At 44.5% G+C, this 21,073-nt stretch overlaps 1 protein-coding gene across 2 annotated transcripts in view; it reads left to right on the forward strand.

Annotated features, from left to right (window-relative positions):
* ACAN (aggrecan) overlaps window positions 1-21,073 on the forward strand; it is a 203,732-nt gene that overhangs the window by 175,997 nt on the left and 6,662 nt on the right. For both annotated transcript variants that reach the window (XM_086958124.1, XM_086958125.1), the window contains one exon: window positions 18,362-18,544. In XM_086958124.1, the coding sequence (XP_086814250.1) occupies window positions 18,362-18,544 (183 nt within the window). The remainder of the gene's footprint in view (window positions 1-18,361; window positions 18,545-21,073) is intronic.

Raw genomic sequence — 21,073 nt, forward strand, 5'->3', positions numbered from 1 at the left:
CCAGGTCTGTCAGGACGTTAAAAAAGTGCTGGTAGCCTCATGAATGAACTCTGTGCAACAGACTTTAGACCTTACTGCTGTGAGTAACTGGATTTTGGTAAAAGCATGCTACTAAAAGAATAATATCAAATCCCAAGGTCTTACTCATTTTAAACTTATGCTACGTTATGTTATGCTATTGTGTTGTGTTGTGTACTGTTAGGTGCATTTTGCACAATATTGTTTCCACTTCCCAGCAGAGAGTTGAATGCTTGTGAATGTGACCGGGTTACAAATGGATTCACTGCGGAGTTATTAGCATGACATCAATGGGCCAGCAAACACATGGAAGATACCATCCAGCTGGCGAAGAGAGTTGGGAACTTCACAACAATCTTACTCACTGGAAACAAATTCCTGCTTTCCAACTGCTGTCATTGGCATATCTTAATCTACTGTTATGTGTTAACATTTTCCCATTCACTGAGAGTTCCAGGAACCTATTTTGAGTTAGCCTTACACCCTGAAATTCAGTGCGTACCCCCACTGTGCCCTGCACCCTGCTGGCACAAACAAAAGCTATTCTTTCCCTTTTTGTACATTTCAATAGAATCTGTATTCCCAAATAAACGCCTCTTAAAAAGTGTTGCCAAGTTTCCTGGCTGTAAAAGAACAGGTCTCAGAATGTTCATATGCAGATCAGTAAATGTCTCAGAAGATTGTAACTATGTGGGACATTTAGACGTAATTACAAGTGCTTTATTTTCTCTAGTTTTTCTTGAATTCATTAGCAGAGCCATGTTCTGTTAAGGTCTCAGAATTGTTATTATTTTAACCTCCTGTTCCATTTTACTTTGAAAAGTCAACAAAGGCTAGAGAAGATATACGCGCAGTCATCATTATGTGATGATAGTTCAATGGCTTAGCCCTGGCTAAATTCACTTGCCACATATTGTAATCAGAAAGGACGGCTAAAACAACTTTCCAAAACTGCAATACATGTTGATCCCTTGTTCCGGAGTATGATGTAGCCTGGGGCCATATAACACGCCCTAGGGGCGCATCAGGCATGTGTTCCAACATTCTCCACCTCCAGACACTTAGGTGTCGCAGCGCCAGGATGCCCGTAGGGTTACAGTGCGCTCTATAAATGTTCTTACATACATACATACATACAGAGCGCTTTCATTTAACAGAAGGAGCCGCATTCGCTTGAGCAGCCCATTCTGTAAGAGCCTTCACGCAAGTGCTACATGGGCACTGGTGTGATGTCAAGTAAGAGTGCCATAATTAGCATATGGGCATAGTCCCATGCAAATGTGGCAACGCTTTGCCTCTGCACCTGCGAAGTATTACAGGTGCAAGCGCACAGGCAGAAGATCTGTCAGGGACACAATGACTGTGCACCATATTGAGATGGTACACAGTCAGTGCCCCCGCACCTCAGTGTACCCCTTGAAAGGGTGTCACCAATTGTCTATGCACCCCAGACATCCCCTTACAGGCAGGTACAGTCAGTCATTACATGTGTTTGCAGGGGAATCTCTGCCCCTCTATCAAACGCAGTCCGCGGTGCAACCTGCACAGTGAAAGAGGGGCCAGTGTCTTCAAACTGCTAATCGCCCATCATTGATGTGCTGCCACTGGGGAAGGCACAACTTGTTGGCTGCATGGGAGCACTACTTTCATTGTAATAGGGTGCACTGGCCCAGCCTACACCTGGTGCACCTAGTAAAATCCGTTTCAGGCCAATGCCCAGAGCAGTGCACCTTAGAGAATATGCGTCCTGGTTTGCACTCCACCATCTGCCCGCATAACATTGTGCATGACTGCCAACCACAAAATATGCCATTTAATAAGAAATCAGTGAGGCAAGGGGCATTTGATGCCAAGCTGCAGTACAAAAACAACTGCCAGTAGAGGTTGATGCATAACCCCTTCGTAAATCTCCTCCTTTCTCATGCACCTCTGGCAGAAGCTTTGCAAGGTTTCATATGACTGAAAATTAAAAATTTGGATGGGTTACTGTCTGGGCAATGATATGTAGCACACGTCTCAATTAAATATTTTGCAAACGTGGGCTCACTTACAATGAATCTTTTGAAATATTAAAAGCTGATTTGCGTCCCTTTCTAGATGGTCGCCTATGCCTGCAAGTTATTTTTAGGCTGATGCTGCTGAAGAAAGCAAATCTTGGCCTATCGATTCCCTTTGTTCTGTGAGGGTGTAAAGCGATCTGGTGGCTGCGAGTGAATATTGGGTGCTGTATAATGCATCAACGTAGTCTCCATTTCCTCATTAACAGTTCACAGTGCTACAGGAACACGTACAACAGCATCAAAATATGCTGTTGTAAAACCCCTTAAGTGCAGTCTCAGTGCTGCGGTTATCCTCCACTCTAGTTTACGCCACCTAATGTCAAAATTGGAACCTGAGACTTAATAGCTAAGAAAACATAGAAGACCAACATACTGCTATCTTCCACTGAGATTGACAGTACTGTTAAGTAGTGGCGGCACTCCCTTATAGGCTCCTGGGCCACACCCGTCTTGTTTTGTGCCCTGTTTTTATTATACCAACAGTAAATCATAACCTATTATTTACCCTTGGTATAATACAAAAATCCACCCAGCAACATCCTGAGGCATTCAGTGACACTGATGACTGACACTGGTACAAAAAGGCACCTGCACCAGTAATTATAGAGATGATCAAGGGCTGGTGAAATCCCACTCCTGGCTTCAGGGATCTGGCACACCTCAGTGCCTCCCCAATCTGTGATGTGCAAAAGCGTCACAGCTAAAGGTAGCCTTGGGCTCAAAAAGCTTAAGCCCTGCTGTGGCTACGTGCCAATCAACCAGTCACCCCACCCTCTTCCAACTCATCACAGAGTAGGGAAAGGATGGAGTGAAAGAGCAGAAACTGAAACAACTGAAACCTCAAATCTGTGGCTGAGCAAGTCAAATTTCAGTGTCATGCTGCAGTGCTGGAAGCAGATAAATCAGCAAGAATCTAGAAGGACCTTGTAGGCAACCTGGTAAGTAAAAAAGCTTCTAAATGTGAGAGTGTGTGTCTGTGAGAGAGCGTGTGTATGTGTAGTCATGTCTGCGTGTTTATATGTGTGTGAGTGAAAGTAAGAGAGTTAGTAAGGAAGTCAATCCGAGAAAGTGAGAATAAGTGATCGGAAGAATCGCAGTGTGAGTGAGTCTTGGTGAATCAGAGAATGAGTGAAACATAGTGAGTCAGAGTGAGAATAAAGTAGACTGATTGAGTAAGAGTAAGTGACAATGATTGAGACTGAGTAAGACAAGGCGAGTCAGAGTGAGAGTGAGTGAGGGAAATTAAGTGAGACTGAGTGAGACCTATTGAGAATGAGTGAGACTGAGTAACTGAGTTGGACTGGCTGAGTCTAAGTGAGACAGAGTGAGTCAGGGAGTACTTGAATGTGGAGTCAGCATCAGTTAATAAAAAACATAGCAAGAAGGATAGTAAATAACAATAAAACAATTCTTAAAATAAAAAGAGCTTCCAATATGCACTGGCACCTCAGATTGTGACTGTAAACTTGGGGACATATGTATAAGCCCCAATCGCCATGGGAACATCACTTTTTGTGACATTCTCGTGGTGATATGGATTCACCTTATTTACAAGGCAGCATAATAAGGCCCCCTTTCACCCTATGCTTTGCGCGAAAGGGGTGGGTAGATATGGTCTTAACTTGGCGAAACGAGGAGAATGAAAAATGTCCTAGTACACATGACAGAACATTTAGATTCCATTAAGGACACGAAGGTGAGGATTAAGCTCTCATTTCTTTATTTCAGAAACTCCAGCAGTATTCAACTTCAACATAAAAAAAAACATCTTTCCCATAGGAACCAGGGAAAGGTGAACAGCAGTAGCGGTCGGCAGTAGGTGTTTCTATAGGGCGGTGACGTGGGCAGGAGGAGGGGCAGGGTGGGGGGAAATAATGTATGGATTACGGAGTTTTACAGGTAAGTAAACATTTAAATACTTAAAACGAATTTCGTTGCGCGCACTGCATCACATTTGGTGATGCAGTGTGCGCAACGAAATTCGTTTTAAGTATTTAAATGTTTACTTACCTGTAAAACTCCGTAATCCATACATTATTTCCCCCCACCCTGCCCCTCCTCCTGCCCACGTCACCGCCCTATAGAAACACCTACTGCCGACCGCTACTGGTGAACAGTGAAGGTGAACCAATCGACAATCTCCCTGAAAGGCACTGGGCTTCTGGGATACTTCTCCTTTCTTGACTGCGAACTTCTGTCCGTCATCAAATTTTGTTATTCCGTTTTAGCCGGTTCTGATTCTACAAAATGCCAGAGGAAAACTAGAGATGAACCTGAACTTGCAACTCCTGAAATCACCTAAGCTACAGTCGAGACAGTTCAAACAGCACCAAAAAGGGTACCTCAGATTGTGACTATAAACTTGGGGACATATGTGTAAGCCCCTATCACCATGGGAACATCACTTTTTGTGACGTTCCTGTGGCGATAGTGGCTTTGCTTTATTTACAAGGCAGCATAATAAGTCCCCCTTTCACCATATGCTTAGCGTGAAAGGAGTGGACAGTGGGTGTTGCGGTGGGCGATGTATCGCAACACCATTTTATTTTAACACTGCCCCCTATTTACAAGAGCAGCGTAAATAGGAGGCAGCGTCAAAATTAAGACCAGGAAAAACCTGGTCTTAACTTGGCAAAACGACCAGAATGAAAAATGTCCTAGTACACATGACGGAACGTTTAAATTCTATTAAGGACATGAAGGTGAGGATTATGCTTTCATTTCTTTATTTCCAGAAACTCTAGCAGTATTCAACTTCAACATAAAAAAAACATCTTTCCCATGAGAGCCAGGGAAAGGTAAACAGTGAAGGTGAACCAATCAACAGTCCCAAGCTCCCTGAAAGGCACTCGGCTTCTGGGATACTTCCTCTTTCTTGACTGCGACCTTCTGTCCGTCATCGAATTCCGTTATTCCATTTTAGCCGGTTTTGATCCTACAAAAAGCCAGAGGAAAACTAGAAATGAACCTGAACTTGCAACTCCTAAAATCACCTAAGCTACAGTTAAGACAGTTCAAACAGCACCAAAAAGGGTAAAACAAATACTCGCAGTGTTGCATTAGCAATTTTACATTGACTCAAGCATTGTAAGATAACTTATAGCATATTCAACCTATACGTCGATCTGGAACACCGTCATCCTTATCTCTCGTATACTGGGTCGGCAAAAGAAGATAGCTGATATCCTCAGGAACTCCGGGCGGGAATAATCCTCACCTCCCTGTCCTTAATAGAATTGAAACTTTCCGTCATGTTTACTAGGAAATGTTTAATTCTATGGCAGGACCGGAGGTGAGGATTATGCTCATTCAAAGTTTGTCCACCACCAGGGAGGCCATGTCCATGAAATAGAATCTCTTAAACGTAGAATCTGAAGACCAGTCCGCGGCATTGATTATGTCCTCAAGGCAGGCTCCCAGTGAAAACACTCCTCTTACAGAATGAGCGCCAATTGTGAAATGTCAATGTCTGCCTGCCCCCATTTGATCCATCTAGCTATGGTGGGAGAAGACACTGCTTTGAAAGGTTTCTTGAGGGAAATAATATCTGGGTCTCGCCATGGGGGTTATGTTCAACTGTCATACTTTTGCAAGCTTTCAGACAGCGTACCACGCACAGTTTGGGGTTCCTATCAAAAGCAGGTATGAAGTTGTCTTGGATCCTGTTTTTGTGCGCCGCGAAATATGGTAGGTGACCCCCCGGGGTTAAAACACAGACCTTAGAGATCTAAGGCCCTCAAAACTCACACTCTCCAGCACGAAACAAGGCACAAAAGCATGGCAAGTTTTGCAGACAGCTCCTTCCTTGACAGGTATTTATTTGCCTGCCACGACTTGAAGAGGGATAACACCTCATTGATGTTCCATAGCTTAGAGTACCTGGGTTGCAGCGGAACCTCTCATGAGCTTACAAACAAAAGGATGTTCATCCACGGCTTCCCCTTGAACCGGGGCATGGCCCACCGACATTGCTGACCTGTAAGAATTAATAGTGCGGTTAGCCAAGCCATCCGAGGCCAGGGAGGTGAGGAAATTTAAGACATAGACCACTTCACACCCCACGGGATCCTGATCTCTCCCAAGGTACCAACCCACCCACCTGGAAAAGGCTGATTGTAGCGCTTGTTGGTGCCATCTGCCCAGGCCGCTGCCAAAATTCTTTGAGCCTCTCATGATAGGCCATGGAGTCTCCAACGTTGCCAGATATCCGCCAGGCCATGAGAGGCATCCGGTTCTGGAGAATTAGCGGATGTGGACCTCCCTGGGGATCCTGGAGAATATTTTGATCTTGGGGTAGAAGGACTGGAGAATCCCAAGAAAGTTCCAGTAGAACCGGAAACCACACTTGCGACCTCCAGAAAGGCATTATCAGCACTGTTCTCTCTTGTTGCCTGCGGACTTGAGCCGACAGGCGCATTATCATGGCGAATGATGGGAAGGCATAACCTGCCTCCTTCGACCAATCCTGGAGGAAGGCATCCGTAGCTGCTGCCAGAAGGTCCGGCTTCCACCTGAAGAACTTGGGAAGTTGATGGTCCAGGCGAGAGGCAAAGACGTACCCGAGAACAGGCCCCACAGAGATTGCAGTCTGTGAAAGACCTGCGGGTCAAGTTGCCAGAGGTTCATATCCTTCCATGCCCTGGAGAACCAATCCGCAATCACATTGGATGCACCGGGAAGGTACTCCGCTGACATCGAGACATTGCGGTCTAGGCAGAATGTCCAAAATTCCTTGGCCATGTCCGCCAGAGCCTTGCATTTGGTGCCCCTCAAGTGATTTATATACCTGACTGCCGAGATATTGTCCATCTTGAGGAGTACACTGCAGCTGACCTTGTCCTTGGTCCAGCACTTGATGGCAAAGGAGCCCGCTAACAGCTCCAAGCAATTGATGTGGAGAAGTTGTTCGTCTGTGGACCACTTTCCTCCTGTAAAGGAGTCCCAGTAGCGAGCACCCCAGCCTGATTTGCTGGCATACGGCACTATAACCAAATCTGGAGCGGAGCCAAAAATGGCTCTCCCATTCCAAGCCTCCATGTGGTCTAACCACCACTGCATTTCCATCTTCATCTCCTCTGTGAGCTGAACCTGATCTGCGTATTGAAGACCCCTTCGCAGGTGGGAAGCTTTGATGCATTGAAGGGCCCTGTAGTATAGTGGGCCTAGGAATATTTGCTGGATGGAGGACTACAGGAGCCACACTAATCTGGCATCCTGTCGGAGAGAAGTAGTAGGTCTGGCAAGGGTTCTCCTGAGCTTTCATTGGATCTTTGAGATCTTTTTGGCAAGTAAACTCAAAGTCTTGTTGACAGAATTTACGGCGACACCGAGAAAGGTTGTTTGCTTTGCTGGTGTAAGGAGGGACTTCTTTTTGTTGATAATGAACCCCATAACTTGCAACAAGGCCACCCCCGTCCACAGCTGCTCCGCCAGCAACATTGGAGACTGGGCTAGGAGGAGCAGATCGTTGAGGTAGATGATAAGGTGGAACCCCCGAGTGCGGAAGTACTCCACAATTGGCTTGAACACCTTGGTGAAGCACCAAGGCATGGAGGAAAGTCTGAAAGGGAGAGTAGATAACTCATAGACCTGAACCTTCCACATGAACTGAAGAAACCAGCGGGTTGGAGGGGAAAATCGGTACCGCTCTTGCGCCTTCTTGAAGTTTCTGCCAGAGGCTTGAGTGTAGAAGCGCCCGACCGAGCACCCCCTGCCATGACTGGCCCCAACGAAAACCTTCAGGTGGAAAACCCTCTTGATTGAGGCCTGCGCCTTGTCCAGAGTGGTAAACGTGGCCACAAATGTACTCAACTCTTTGAGAAACGACTCCCTAAAGAGCCCTCCTTGAGCCACATCCCCAGCCTCTGAGGAAGCGAGATCTCCCACCTTGGGGTCAAACTTTAACAGGTGGAAGCAACGCCTTTCCATGGAGAGGGCGCAATTAGCATTGCCTAGAAATACTATGGCACGCTGATACCAGCCAGACACTGACTCCGGAGAGAGGGGAGGAGTTGGATGCCCTTGCCTCATCGGCAAGATCCAGGATCTTAGTAAGTGGGCCACAGGCGTGCAGGAGTTTATCCCTATCGCCCTCCAGGACCCTTTTTAAGGTAACAAATGTACTTTTGTAGGAAAGTGGCCATCCTTTATTTTATTTTATTATTTTATTTTATTTTATACATTTGTTAGGCGCACAGCTACCCAAAAAGGGTTTCCCAGCGCCGAGACACAAGACAGAATAGGTGTAATCAAATGAAACAAGCAGGATTTATTTCTCAAACAACCAGGTCTTTATGCTTCTCCTGAACATGGCGTAATTCTCCTCCTTGTGGATGTGGGGAGGGAGTGTGATCCAGAGGGTGGGTCCCAGGTGTGAGGAGGACCTCCCACCCATTCTTGCCAGTTTAAACCTAGGTACACAGAAAGTAGCTGTAAATTGTGAGCGTAGATTTCGATTTGGAAAGTAAGGGTGGGCCAATGCTTGAAGATATTTTGGCGCCGTACCAGCTTTAATCCTGAACATATAGCTCAGAGCTTTGAACCTGATCCGGTTCTCAACCCTGAGCCAATACAGGTCCCTCAGGTGTCTGGATACGCAGGAGGATTTAGGGATATTGCATAGTAGTCTGGCGGCTGAATTCTGTACCAGTTGCAGTCGCCGGATTACTGCCTGATTTGAGCCAAGGTACAGGATGTTGCCGTAGTCAAGCTGAGAAGTTATAAGGGCGTTGACTACGGTCTTTTGGGTAGCGGGAGGCAACATCCACAGGATTTTTCTTAGCCACTTTATGATGGTGAAACAGAGGCCAGCAACCTTGTTGGCCTGTTGTCTCATGGAGAGGGCATTGTCAACAACTACCCCCAAATTGCGTACATGAGTGGTAAGTTGTCCTAAGCTTGTAGGCCAATGTGTGGAGTTCCATAAGTGTTGGTTTTTCCCCAGGAGGAGGACCTCAGTTTTTTCTCCATTCAACTTCAGCTGGTTGTTGGACATCCAGCTGAAAATATTGTGGAGACCTTGTCTAAGGGAGGAAGGAGCAGAAGGGTTGGATTCGGACAGTGAATCCTTGAATCTATATCAGGCATGACCGCCACCTTGCCCACCAGTGCTGGATGTGGGCACTCTGCCTTAAGTCAGGCTCTGACCTCCTTTTCCAAGGGTTTCCTTAGGGGGCTAGCCACGAATTGGGTGACCTCGTCCCCAGGGGCCCATTTGGTGGAACGGGGGTGCAAGAGGTCCTCCGGGACCAACATGACCGAGGGAGGGTCTGCGCCAATCGCCGGGGGACGCCAGGGTCAAGAGGGGCCCGCTTCATCCAAGTACTGGCTGGGGAAAAATCACCATCCCCCCTGCCCTGTGAGGACAAGGGGGGAACCTCGCTCATAGCCCCAGTGGGGTTTAAGAAGGGGCGCACGAGGAAGGCCTTTTTAAGGCGTTCGAAGGCGCCATAATCTATGGCTGATTCTGACTTGTTATTGGGGGCATGTGTAAAGGGGCGTGCCCCTTGGAGGGAGGTTGTTGGCTTAGGCATGCGCAATTTCCATAAGGCACAACTCACAGAGGCCCATGGCCGCTGCAACCGCCTGATGGATAGAGGCATCTACTGCCTCGCAGAATTTATCATCTAGGGGAACACTTGAAGTGACTCCTCCGCCACATACTCCCCATCCATCATGAAATAAAATGGTGTGGGGGCCTTCAAATGACCGGGGTGGGCCTCACAAAATATACTTACTACTGCCAACAGTTTAGCGAGCCCTAGGCTCTTATGATTTGGCAACTGGGCAAGCCTGCACTTTGGATGCTCAATCGCGAAGTAGGTGGGCCTCTCAAGCACCCATAGAGCAGACTCACCGAGAGGGTATCCAATACGCCTGGGCCAGGCCCCACAGGCAGCCTTATTGTTGCAAGCACTCACGTGCAAGGAACTTTGCGCTCCTATTATACCTAAACTACGGACCCTTCTTGAGGGTGTTGGCTGCCTTCAATCAATACTGACCCATTAATTCAGGCATTCTGGCTTCCAGGCAGCTTGGAATGGAGGCTCGGCGAGTGCGCACCGGAGTCAAATCACTGAAACTGACAGGAAACGCATGACCCCCGCGGAGCAATGAGTCGCAGCTCGTGCTGTTCTGGCATGTCCTCCAGCGGCCTTTGGCTGCCACTGCATCCCGAGACTTACCAAGTGCCACGAAAGGAGTGATGAGAGACGCTCCAGCGACACTGCAACACCACTAGATAAGCCCAATTAAACAACAGTCTACAGCGGCGAAAAGTCGCATCAAAAATCAGACGCAATTAGGCAATAAACAAATAATAAACCATAAAAAGAGAATAACAAGGAATGCATGACTTAACTGCCGGAGAGCAGGAAAGAAAGAGTAAGTATCCCAGAAGCCCAGTGCCTTTCAGGGAGTTTGGGACTGCCAAATGGTTCACCTTTACTGTTGGCCTTTCCCTCGTTCGTATGGGAAAGATAGTTTTTTATGTTGAAGTTGAATACTGCTGGAGTTTCTGGAAATAAAAAATTAGAGTATAATCCTCGCCTCCATTCCTGTCATAGAAATGCTTTTTTTCTCCTCATTTTTGCTTTTTCCATGTGTGCTGCCTTGTGCAGCACACATAGAAAAAGCAAAATTCCTTGGATTGTTTATGTTCAGGAAAGTGACCCTTCCTGCACATAAACAATCGTTAAAAAATGACATTTTGTAACTTTAATGAGTGCTGCATTAGGCCGCACACATAGATAAAACAAAATGGCATTTCTAGATTGTTTATGTGCAGGAAGGGGGTCCTTCCTGCACATAAACAATCTTCCCCTTCACGCAGAAGCGCTTGCACTAAGGTGCAAGGGTAACAGCCTTAAAAACGATGTTTGAAAAACGACTGACCCGTACAACGAATCCCAAACAACGAGCAATCTGTTAACCACGACACCCTTAACTACGACTTACATGAACAACGACTTTCCAAAACCACGAACAAAATTACATTGTGACTGGCCAATACATGGCACTATTGTGATACCAATGACAAGCCTTTCCAGACTGGTTCTCGCTCCTGGCAGATGAGGGTTTTGTTGAAGGTTGTCTCACTCATTTTTATTGCCACTGTCCGCCGACACCGCAGGGGTGTGACCTGCTGCCCACTTGAAACCAACACGTGACCACATTCTCACAGAACTTTGGAAAGCTTCTCAGAGCTTTGCAGCGTGGTGCCCACCTACCTCTCAGAGTCCGGATAAAGTTGGCAACTCACACTGCTGGTGAAATGAATGCGAAAGTATTAAACAGGTTTAACACATCCCTAATATCGAACCAAGTTCCCACCCACTAATAAACAATCAACCACCTACTAATAATTACAACATTTACAATGATTCACTCAATTTTGCAAATCATCTTACAAAAAGGATGTTAAACGTTATTAAATGACTTCATCTCTAGAGCTATAATTCGACCAGTAACATCTATATAATATACACATTAAGTAAAGAGCAAACGTGAACGGGATTTTGTCAAGTTGCTTAGATGTTCTGTCCTCATGGTATAAGCAAGGATCATTTCCAAGCTCTCAACACATCTGGCAGGGAGACAGGAAAGTTCAGTAGAAAACGAGAATGTTATAAATGTCGGCCAAAGCGTTAATAAAAGGAGCTGCTACTAATACCATATTTACATAAATGGCAATTTCATTAATAAAGTGCAAGGTCAGCAAATAAGTGTTCTTCGAGCTTCATTCCATACTTTTTGTGAATCCCTCCGATAGTCATGGACTGACCTAGTTTAAGTCCATCACTTGAAATTGTTTGTTTAAAAATCATGAATAATTTAATGTCTTTTTATTTATGTTTCAAACATGCGTTTTATAAAGAAAATAGTGGTATAATCGGGTAATGAACAAATTTTATATTTTTCGTGGTTTAGGAAATCGTTAAAAATTTAGTGGTTTGACATTGCTCATGGATTAGCCTTCGTGGTTTAGGAATTCGTTGTATAGGCAGTAGTTGTTTAATCATCTATCGATAGTGGAAGGGTGCCTACGATTGCGCTACACTACTAAGTATAGGTCCAGCACAGGGGGAAACGCAAGGCTGCACCATATCCTTGTAAATATAGTGCAGTCTTGCATTTCTGAAGTGGCGAAGTGAGGCGTTAAGACATGACGACTAGCGCCTCACTCCACCACTTCTTTGTAAATATCCATCTTGATGTTTAAAAACTGCTTATGAGGCCGGATCCCTCAGAAAATAAAACAATAGCACTAAGATAATAAACTGTCAGTGTTGCCACGAGTTAAGGTGCCTAGATAGTTTAACATGACTCTTGATTCAAGGCACTCTGCTCCAGACCTTGCTGGCACTATTTTTTAAACACCAGCAATGAATATGATGAATCTGTAGTTCAAGATGGGATCATCTGGGTTTCGGCACGCAGTTAATCCCTGTCTGCAGGTTCTTATCCCTCTTGAGATAAGTGCTGTTCTCAATAAAGTTCTTCTTACGTCTAGTAAGACTAGACAAATACAGACCAGTTAAAGTAAATCCTCTTTCAGTGGCCCACAAAGGGGACAGAGTCCTCTTTTTTGCTTTCCATGATGGTTGATACGCCAAAGAGAAAAAAACATCAAAGTACAGATAAAGAAATATTTGCTTTATGTATGCTACATATGTCTGGCAGAAGTGTAAAGCCAGTTTAAGCTGCTTATAGCCGTTGACTAGCATCCACGCCTGGGCTCTTTTTGCAAGTGCTAACTTGTCGTCAAATAGAGATTGCCTCTTTACGGTTGCATCTAGTGTACTTTTGAAGGTCTCATATGGCAGTGACTGGTCCCCTAGACAAGGTACTTAGCCTCGTTGTCCAATAGAGCTATTAAGCGATAGTTTAGTAGCTTGAAGCTATCACCTCCTTTAAAGATCGGATTTATTATTGACCCGCGCCAGCCATTTTGTATTGACCCTGTTACAAATGCGTGATTACATTAACTAGGCATTCAAACCTTACAGGTATACCAGAAGCCCACTTTTTTACTTGGCATCCCTAAAGGATGATTTTTCAGATGTCTCATCTGTGCTTACAGATCTGGATGGTAGTATTATCTCCCATTGGCCACCACTTGAAGTAGGATCATTTTTTGCGGGGTCCTGAAGAAGGTGTTTGGATACAATTATTTTACACACCGAAATGGTTGTCAACTGTTTTGAGAAGTGATTCCAGCTCACAACACTACAACTGGTGAAATCTATCATATTTCCCCATTGGACATTTATGTATGTGTGGAGTGGCTGGGTCTTGCTATGGATGGATAGTATGATAGGTTGTGTTTTTTGATCATTTGATCAATGTAAGAGTGAGTGGATTTTAGGATGGGGGTTGAACATTTTTATTTGTACAGGACTTTATTTCAATATGTCATAATAAAGTTGCTGTTAAATATTGTGAAACCATTGTCGATATGTGATAGATGTATTTACTGGTAATATGAAGTAATTAAAAAAATTATAAATGATAAAAAAGTCATAAATTAGTATGTATTTTGTGCAGAGATTTCTAGGTTAGAAACATAAGCACCCTCCAGGCATAGAGGAAGAATTACGGGTCAAGTGAGACATAGTTGTTGCATTTTTACTTTGTTTCCCCCTTGTCCCAGACCTAAAATTATATTAGTAGGGGGTACCTACCCCGTCTAGGTGACAAACGTACAATTAAACAGTGATAAAAATTTCCCACCAGAAAATAGAGGGTTTTCTTTAAATAATGTGGGTGGAATTCCATATTATCCTGGGACAGTACCCCACCTTGCTTATGAAATACATTTTGGTTTTTCAAATATACTATAACTATGACCAATATCCTCTGCTTCTGTGCTGCTTCCGGTCTCTGTTGTAGGATTAGGACCTAAGGAGACAGCTGGGCCAAAGTCAGTATTTGGGGCATTTTTTTTGGCCCAAACAAGGGCCCCTGTGAGTGTCGCTTCTCTGGTAAATTCTGTAAACAGGTACAAGACCCATGTAGTTTTAGGTATGTTGGAGTTGATCAGTGCAGTAGATGGTCTTGTTAGGGAATTTACTAAGTTCTAAGTTTTTTGAGTTGCAGTGTGAGGAGTCAAAATAAGTGGGAATGATGAAATGATTGCGATTGAGTGACTATGTATGTGTCCGAGTGATACCGAGTGAATCGGAATGAGTGGTACTGAGTGAATCAGTGAGACCGAGTGCAACTAAATGAGACTGAGTGTGAGTATGTGAGATTGAGTGAGTCAGATGAGTGAGAATGAGTCGGTATGAGTAGCCATAGGTTGGAAATAGTAACCAGGTTTGTCCCAGTCAGAGTGAGATTGAGTGAAACAGAATCAGTGGAATATTATTCTTCCAGATTTCCCTGGAGTGGAGGATGCGCAGGTTCCTTCTGTTTCGGATGTTTGTAGGGCTCTTCAGATTTATCTGCATCGCACTCAGGGGTTTCGCCTTTGCCCTGCTCTGTTTGTGTCCTCTGGTGGGGTGACTAAGTGAAGAAGGTGTCTATTTCCACTTTTATTAGGTGGGTTCTCATGACTATTTGTCAGTCATATAAGTCTTTGGAGTGGGCTCCTCCAGCTCAGGTTCAGGGCCGTTCCACTAAGCCCTCTCCTGGGCTTAGGCTGTGGGTGTTTCTATCCCGTAAATTTGTCAGGCGGCCACCTGGCAGTCCCATCACACTTTTATCAAGCATTATCAGCTAGATGTGTTGCATGCTTCAATGGATAATTGTGCGGTTGGTGTTATGAAGGCAACTGTGTCTTAAGCTTGATTTAAAAAAACATTATGTTGTTTCATGAGTTTTTGGTGTCAAGCTTCTTTCTTGTGTTAGGGCTTGTGAAGTCCTCACTAATTAATGACTGGGACTAGGAAGTCCTATGAGGGGGTAATGTTTTGTTACTTACTGGTAATCTTCATACCCTGATTAAGATCCACCTCGTCCCAGTCATGTCCCTTCCTTCCCTCTCCCTGTTGTTGTGTCTAGTCTTGTTACTAGCAGGCATGGAGACGGATGGGAGGGTCTTACATAAAAAAAATAAAAAGCAGACTAGATTATTAGGTGCCTGTTGGGAGGCGGACCGCCTCACTAATGTATGTAATGACTGGGACGAGGAGGACTAAATTGGGGTAATGAATTACAATGAAGTAACAACACATGAGTTAACGGTAAAAAGAAATGAGTATAGGACAGCAAGGGAAATGTATGTATATATATATGTATGCATGTATGTATGTATGTGGTATTTCTGTAGGACAAACCTAGCCAAAAAGCAGGGAAACTTTGTACCTAGTCAAAGAGAAGCATAAAGTAATAGAGAAAGCTGGCCTATGAATGGTTATTGCATTTTGATGTAGTGCTCTCTGGTGTTCACAGCGTAAAGAGGATTACTCCATGCCTACATGGGAGGGATTTGTTGGAATATTTTATCTTGAATGTGAAGGGTAGATATGGCCACAATGTGTTAATCCACACTGAATTGAGAGGACTGTCACAATGAGAACAGGCGTGCGGCTGAGGCTTGCATGAGGATGTGCAACTGCATACATGGCACTTGCCATCCCTCAACCAACTCACCTGCCATTGGCCTAATGACGTGCTCAGTGAGCAGGCCATGGGCCCTGAGCATGTTTATGTCTGTCTGCCCACCTGCTCACCTACATGCTCTCTGTACATGTCACCCAAATAGTAATCTTTGCCCTCTCCTACTTGAAAAACACCCTTAAGCCCTTCTGCTCTTGATATCACCTTCACCATGGCTTCTTCCCCACCACCTGGAAGGAGGCCTTGGTGATCCCTATTTTAAAGAAAACAGACGCAGATCCCACTGTTTTTGCTAATTATCGTCCCATTTCCCTTCTTCCTAAACCCGCCAAAGTTCTGGAAAAAGCCGTGCAGCTACAACTCACGGAATACCTAGAAAACCATTCTCTGCTGCATGGATCACAATCCGGATTCAGAGCCGGATTCAGCACTGAGACGGCTCTGCTGGAAGTATCCGAAACAATTCGAGAATGCGTGGACAGGGGCGAGGAGGCCATGCTGGTTCTCCTCGACCTGTCCGCAGCATTCGATACGGTCTCTCACCCCATCCTCCTTGACCGACTTAAGCAGATAGGCATTGGTGGCACTGCCTTCAGCTGGATCGAGTCCTTCCTCTCATCCAGAAGTCAAAGGGTACTGCTGCGTCCCTTCAAGTCTGAGAAAAAGCCTCTGTCATGTGGGGTGCCGCAAGGCTCCGCCCTCAGCCCCCTGTTCTTCAATGTCTATCTTGCCCCCTTGGCCGACGTTGTGGAGTCCTACGGAGTCAGGGTGGTCTCTTACGCTGACGACACACAGTTGGTGTTCTCCTTCAGGGACCACTCGGACTCCGCATTCGTCAATTTTCGCCAATGCCTTAACAACATCAGTGTCTGGATGACCGCGAACCACCTCAGATTGAATGCAGATAAAACGGAGGTTCTGTTTTTTAATCAGAAAACCTCCATCCCCTCCTCTTGGTGGTGGCCCACGGCGCTCGATCCCGCCCCGTCCCCCGTTCACTCGGCTCGGAATCTTGGTTTCCAATTTGACGACTCCCTGTCATGCAAAACCCAGGTAAATAAAGTCACCTCCGCCTGCTTTATGAAACTGCGCATGATAAGAAAAATCCTTCCCTATCTCCCCCTGGATTCCCGCCGTACAGTCACCCAAGCCCTCATCACGTCCCACTTGGACTATGCCAATAGCCTCTATGCTGGTGCCCCCCAGTACCTGATAGGCCGGCTGCAGATTGTCCAGAATGCTGCAGCCAGACTGATCGGTAATATCCCGTACCGTCAATCTGTTTCTGCTTATCGGAGGGAACTCCATTGGCTTCCAGTGGCTAGCCGCATTCAGTTCAAGGTCCTCACCCTCACCTATCGAGCCGTCAACGACTGTGGACCTACTTATCTGAAAAAACGAGTCTCGATTTCCCGCTCCACCAGATCCCTGAGATCTAATGACCTCCGCCTCCTGATCTCGCCCCGTTTTAGATTATCTAGAACTGGTGGCAGAGGGTTCAGTGTCATTGCTGCCAAATTGTGGAACTCCCTTCCAATTGAGCTGAGATTCTGCCCCTCTGAATCCATCTTCCGAGCCAAACTTAAAACCTGGCTCTTTTCCGGACTTTAGTCTCTCCACTGCTCCCCCTGTTTCACTCCCCCTTTCCCTTGGTAACTCTGGATTTTAGCGCCGGGACACCCCTTCGGGGGTATCTGCGCGCTCTACAAACTACATAAAATAAATAAAATAAAATAAAATCACCCATGGCATGTCCCAACAAACTGGCTGCTGATAGCAGGAATTGGTTTTGAACTGCAAGCGTATCCTTCCAGAGCAAAATACTACGCTGCGACATACTTTGAAACATTTCCTGCATTGTATGGGTGTAGTACAGTGCAGCACATCTGCAATGTGCGAAAAATCATGAAAAATAAAAACAATGCTCCTTGTTAAAAAACGGTTTGTGCTGTTAAGTAAATACTTTAGCAATCCTTCACAATGGTTTGGATAACTTTTGGGTCACCTCACCAGCCCCTACTGTTGATAAATCTGTCTCTACGAAGGGTGAAAGTAGTGCCTGTGTGCATGATAAAGTACATGATTCGCCATCATAAAATTAATCTTCGTGAAGTGCACTCCACCCTCTCGGGGAGAAAATGTATTACAGGTAGATCGGTCGACGTTGAAACTGGGGAACCGGGTTCGAGTCTCGGCAACAACGCTCAACATCCTGTGATTCTGGGCAAATAACGTAATCCCCCGTGCCTAACAAAAATGAGTGTGTCCTCGTGTAATGAAACTGGTGCTATGTAAAGCGCTCTGACTGAAACCCAATGTCTTCGAATCTAGTTTGCGCTATATAAAACTTTTAAAAAAAGGATTATGTTCCGACCACAATATAGTGTCACTCACGATTGTTGTTCCTGACTGTCAAATCACCCTCATACCAGAGACAGATTTAAACTCCGGCTTTCATTTGTTCCCCGACTAATGAAAGCACAAGCCGATTCTGGAGATGTCCCCAGGTAGGCAGTGGGCGATATCACTTGTAGAGGTGCTCGTAGTCAGTGGTGGATGTGGGTAGCACCAGCTGCCTCCTAAGTAAAATGTTGGACACTCGTTTCCAGATTTAGAGCTGCTTCTCATGAATCAAATGTACTTCTTGAAAAGCCTCCACATTGCTTTTCATTACACATGCTAACATGTTTTATCCTATTCTTCTTTACTTGCATGGCTGCCAGTTGCCTGTGGGGACCCGCCCAGTGTAGACAACGCCAAGATGTATGGGAAGAAGAAGGATCGCTATGAAATAAACTCGCTGGTGCGGTACGAGTGTCACCAAGGTTACTTACAGCGCCACCTCCCAACAATCCGGTGTCAAGCAAGCGGAGACTGGGAGGAGCCCAGGATAGCCTGCATAAATCGTATGTAACCATTTCATTCTTTTCTGTCTAACTTTATTTTTGTAGCTCAAACATGCATTTTTACTAATATATATTTGCAAATTCTTTTTTTTTCCGTTCAAAATTATTTTATTGACTTTTCAGAAAAAGTGACAGAAATAGACAATACAAAACCATGGTAAAGAGCAATAAAAATTAAGCAATTGAGAAGTACAAAATATTAACATACTAGAATAGGTCAAATAAATATCAATACAACAAGAATCAATCAAGGGGAAAAAATATAACATAGAGGGAATGGAAAGGGGCAGGGGAAGAAAGGGTACATATTATATCATATTATATAGAAAGAAGAGTTACTAGTAGCATAAATAATGCAGATACAAAAACTCTTAACATTAAACAGAATAAATATTAGAAAATATTAGCATAACTACAAATATGAGTCTATAGGTGACCAAAAGGATTATATATTTGCAAATTCTAATCACAATTGAAATTAAACCAGAATACATGCTAAATGAAAGATTATACAAGAGTACTGTTGGAAAATAGATAGGGCCCAACTGACCTCCCGGACCTTTAAATACAAACTCGACAGTCTAGACTGCTTAAGGTTCTGGCATAGATTACTTAAGCGGATATATCTTGCTTGGAGATAATTTTCTAAGCAAGAGGTTGGTGATGTTTTGGCGAAGAGATGTCCAGATAAAATTGCATCTGAACACAAGGGGATGGCTAGGAGTTATAGAGCCAATGTCAGCACAACTTCCCTGTTCACAAATATCTGCATCTAAAATAGCCTGACAGGCTCTAGTGAAGAAACATAATTTGTTACTTCAGTGAGTTGTTTATGTCCCTCTTCCTGGCTTTAACGGTAGATGGACTGGCCACTGCATATATGCTCAATCTTGTCAAGCCCTATTGACCTTCTCGCAATTTACGATCTGCTAATCTTTCCCTCTTTTAAGTTCCTAGAGTGCGGCTGGCCAGTATGGGTGGCCGTTCATTTTCCTTCCTGGGACCACAAAAAGCTCAAGACTTTTCTTTTCAACCAAGTCTAATGCCAACTGAATCTCTCTCTTGCTTGCTCCGCTGTCAGCGCCGGGAAACCCTGTTGGGTCGCTAAGCGCTTTACAAACCTTAAAATAAATAAAAAATAAATGGACTGGTCTTTAGGAAGTATTCTTAAAGCTCTCACCAACCCTAAGGGGAATGAGTCATCATAAGTGTGCTTCTTCGCCTGCAGCAGCTGATGCTACGCAGGTTGATTGCTCTTAATCCAAAGCAATGTTTTGGATCGGAGAAGTGTCTTAAAATATGAAAATAATGTTAAGAAAGGGACAAACCTGGAACTCGTATTGAGTGCTTGTTGTTACCCTGTGTTATACAAAAATAAAAACATATAGTGGAGTACAGATTATTGATATTGAGTGGGGTACAGATCATTGATTATGGTAACCCCCTCGCCTCTCATACCCAAGTAAACATGTTTCAGTCCGAGCCAAGGTGTAACTACATCACCAGGCTTTATTCAGGACCCATGGTACCTTTCTCTGATCCATGCTGTATCGATTCATAAGAGACCCATCTAAGTGGTGTAGTAACAGTGAAATAATGACCCACTTGTCAGCTTCATTCTATTGTCTGGATATTATCATAAACCTTGATGTCCTCAAACAAGATGTAACTGGAGGATGAAGACCCCTCTACCAACCCAGTGCAAACAAGGTATTTCCGTAGGATTGCCTTGTATTCTAAAGGGAGTCTGACGAGTGAAGGTTTGAGTAAACATTTGGAGCGGAACTCTTCTCAAGGTACTTTATTAAAACCCGAAGTGTCTTCTAAGGAGGGGTCCTCTTCCCAAGGGTCTCTAATAACACCCGAGGTGTTTTAGAAAAAAAATGAGTCTTCGAGAAGTAATGCTCAAGTCTTGGGACGAGAAGCTTCTAGTAGGATTTCTCGTATTCCTAAGAAATATAATGATTTTCTTAGATATTGATGTTTATTGAACTTGTATTGTACCAATTGTTTCACCTGTAATGTTCTTAGTTCATTTTATGATAATTTTATTAGATATTGATATTTATTGAACTTGTACTGTACTAAATGCTTCACTTTTATTTTTCCTTGTTCATTTTTATTTTTTTCTCTTTTGTTTTATAAGGATAGGAGATATGTTGTGCCTTAATCTTATTTTCAGCGTCATGTTGTGTTCTGGTTCTACGCTGCATCATCATCTGCATCATGTAGAGCGTTAGGGTTAGCTAGTTCTTCATTCCGCATTCTTGATCTGGCGGTTGCTGAGGCAGGTTAGAAAATACTTACTTTGTTTACCTGAACCTTCAATAAAGAAGACTGAACTCACCTCTTGGCTGCACCCTTTTCCTTAACAAGGCTCTCTCTCATTCAGTTTCACCTGTCGTTCTAACCTATTTGGTATAGTCCACTCTCCATCCTCCAGTCACCTGTATGCCAAGCCAATACAGTTTGCGTTAATTAACCGACCATATGAAGAAAGCTGACAGTCAGGTCATTCTTTCACTATTT

Source organism: Lissotriton vulgaris, chromosome 2_1 (genome assembly GCF_964263255.1).
Source record: "Lissotriton vulgaris chromosome 2_1, aLisVul1.2, whole genome shotgun sequence".
In the NCBI taxonomy this organism is placed as follows: Eukaryota; Metazoa; Chordata; class Amphibia; order Caudata; family Salamandridae; genus Lissotriton; species Lissotriton vulgaris.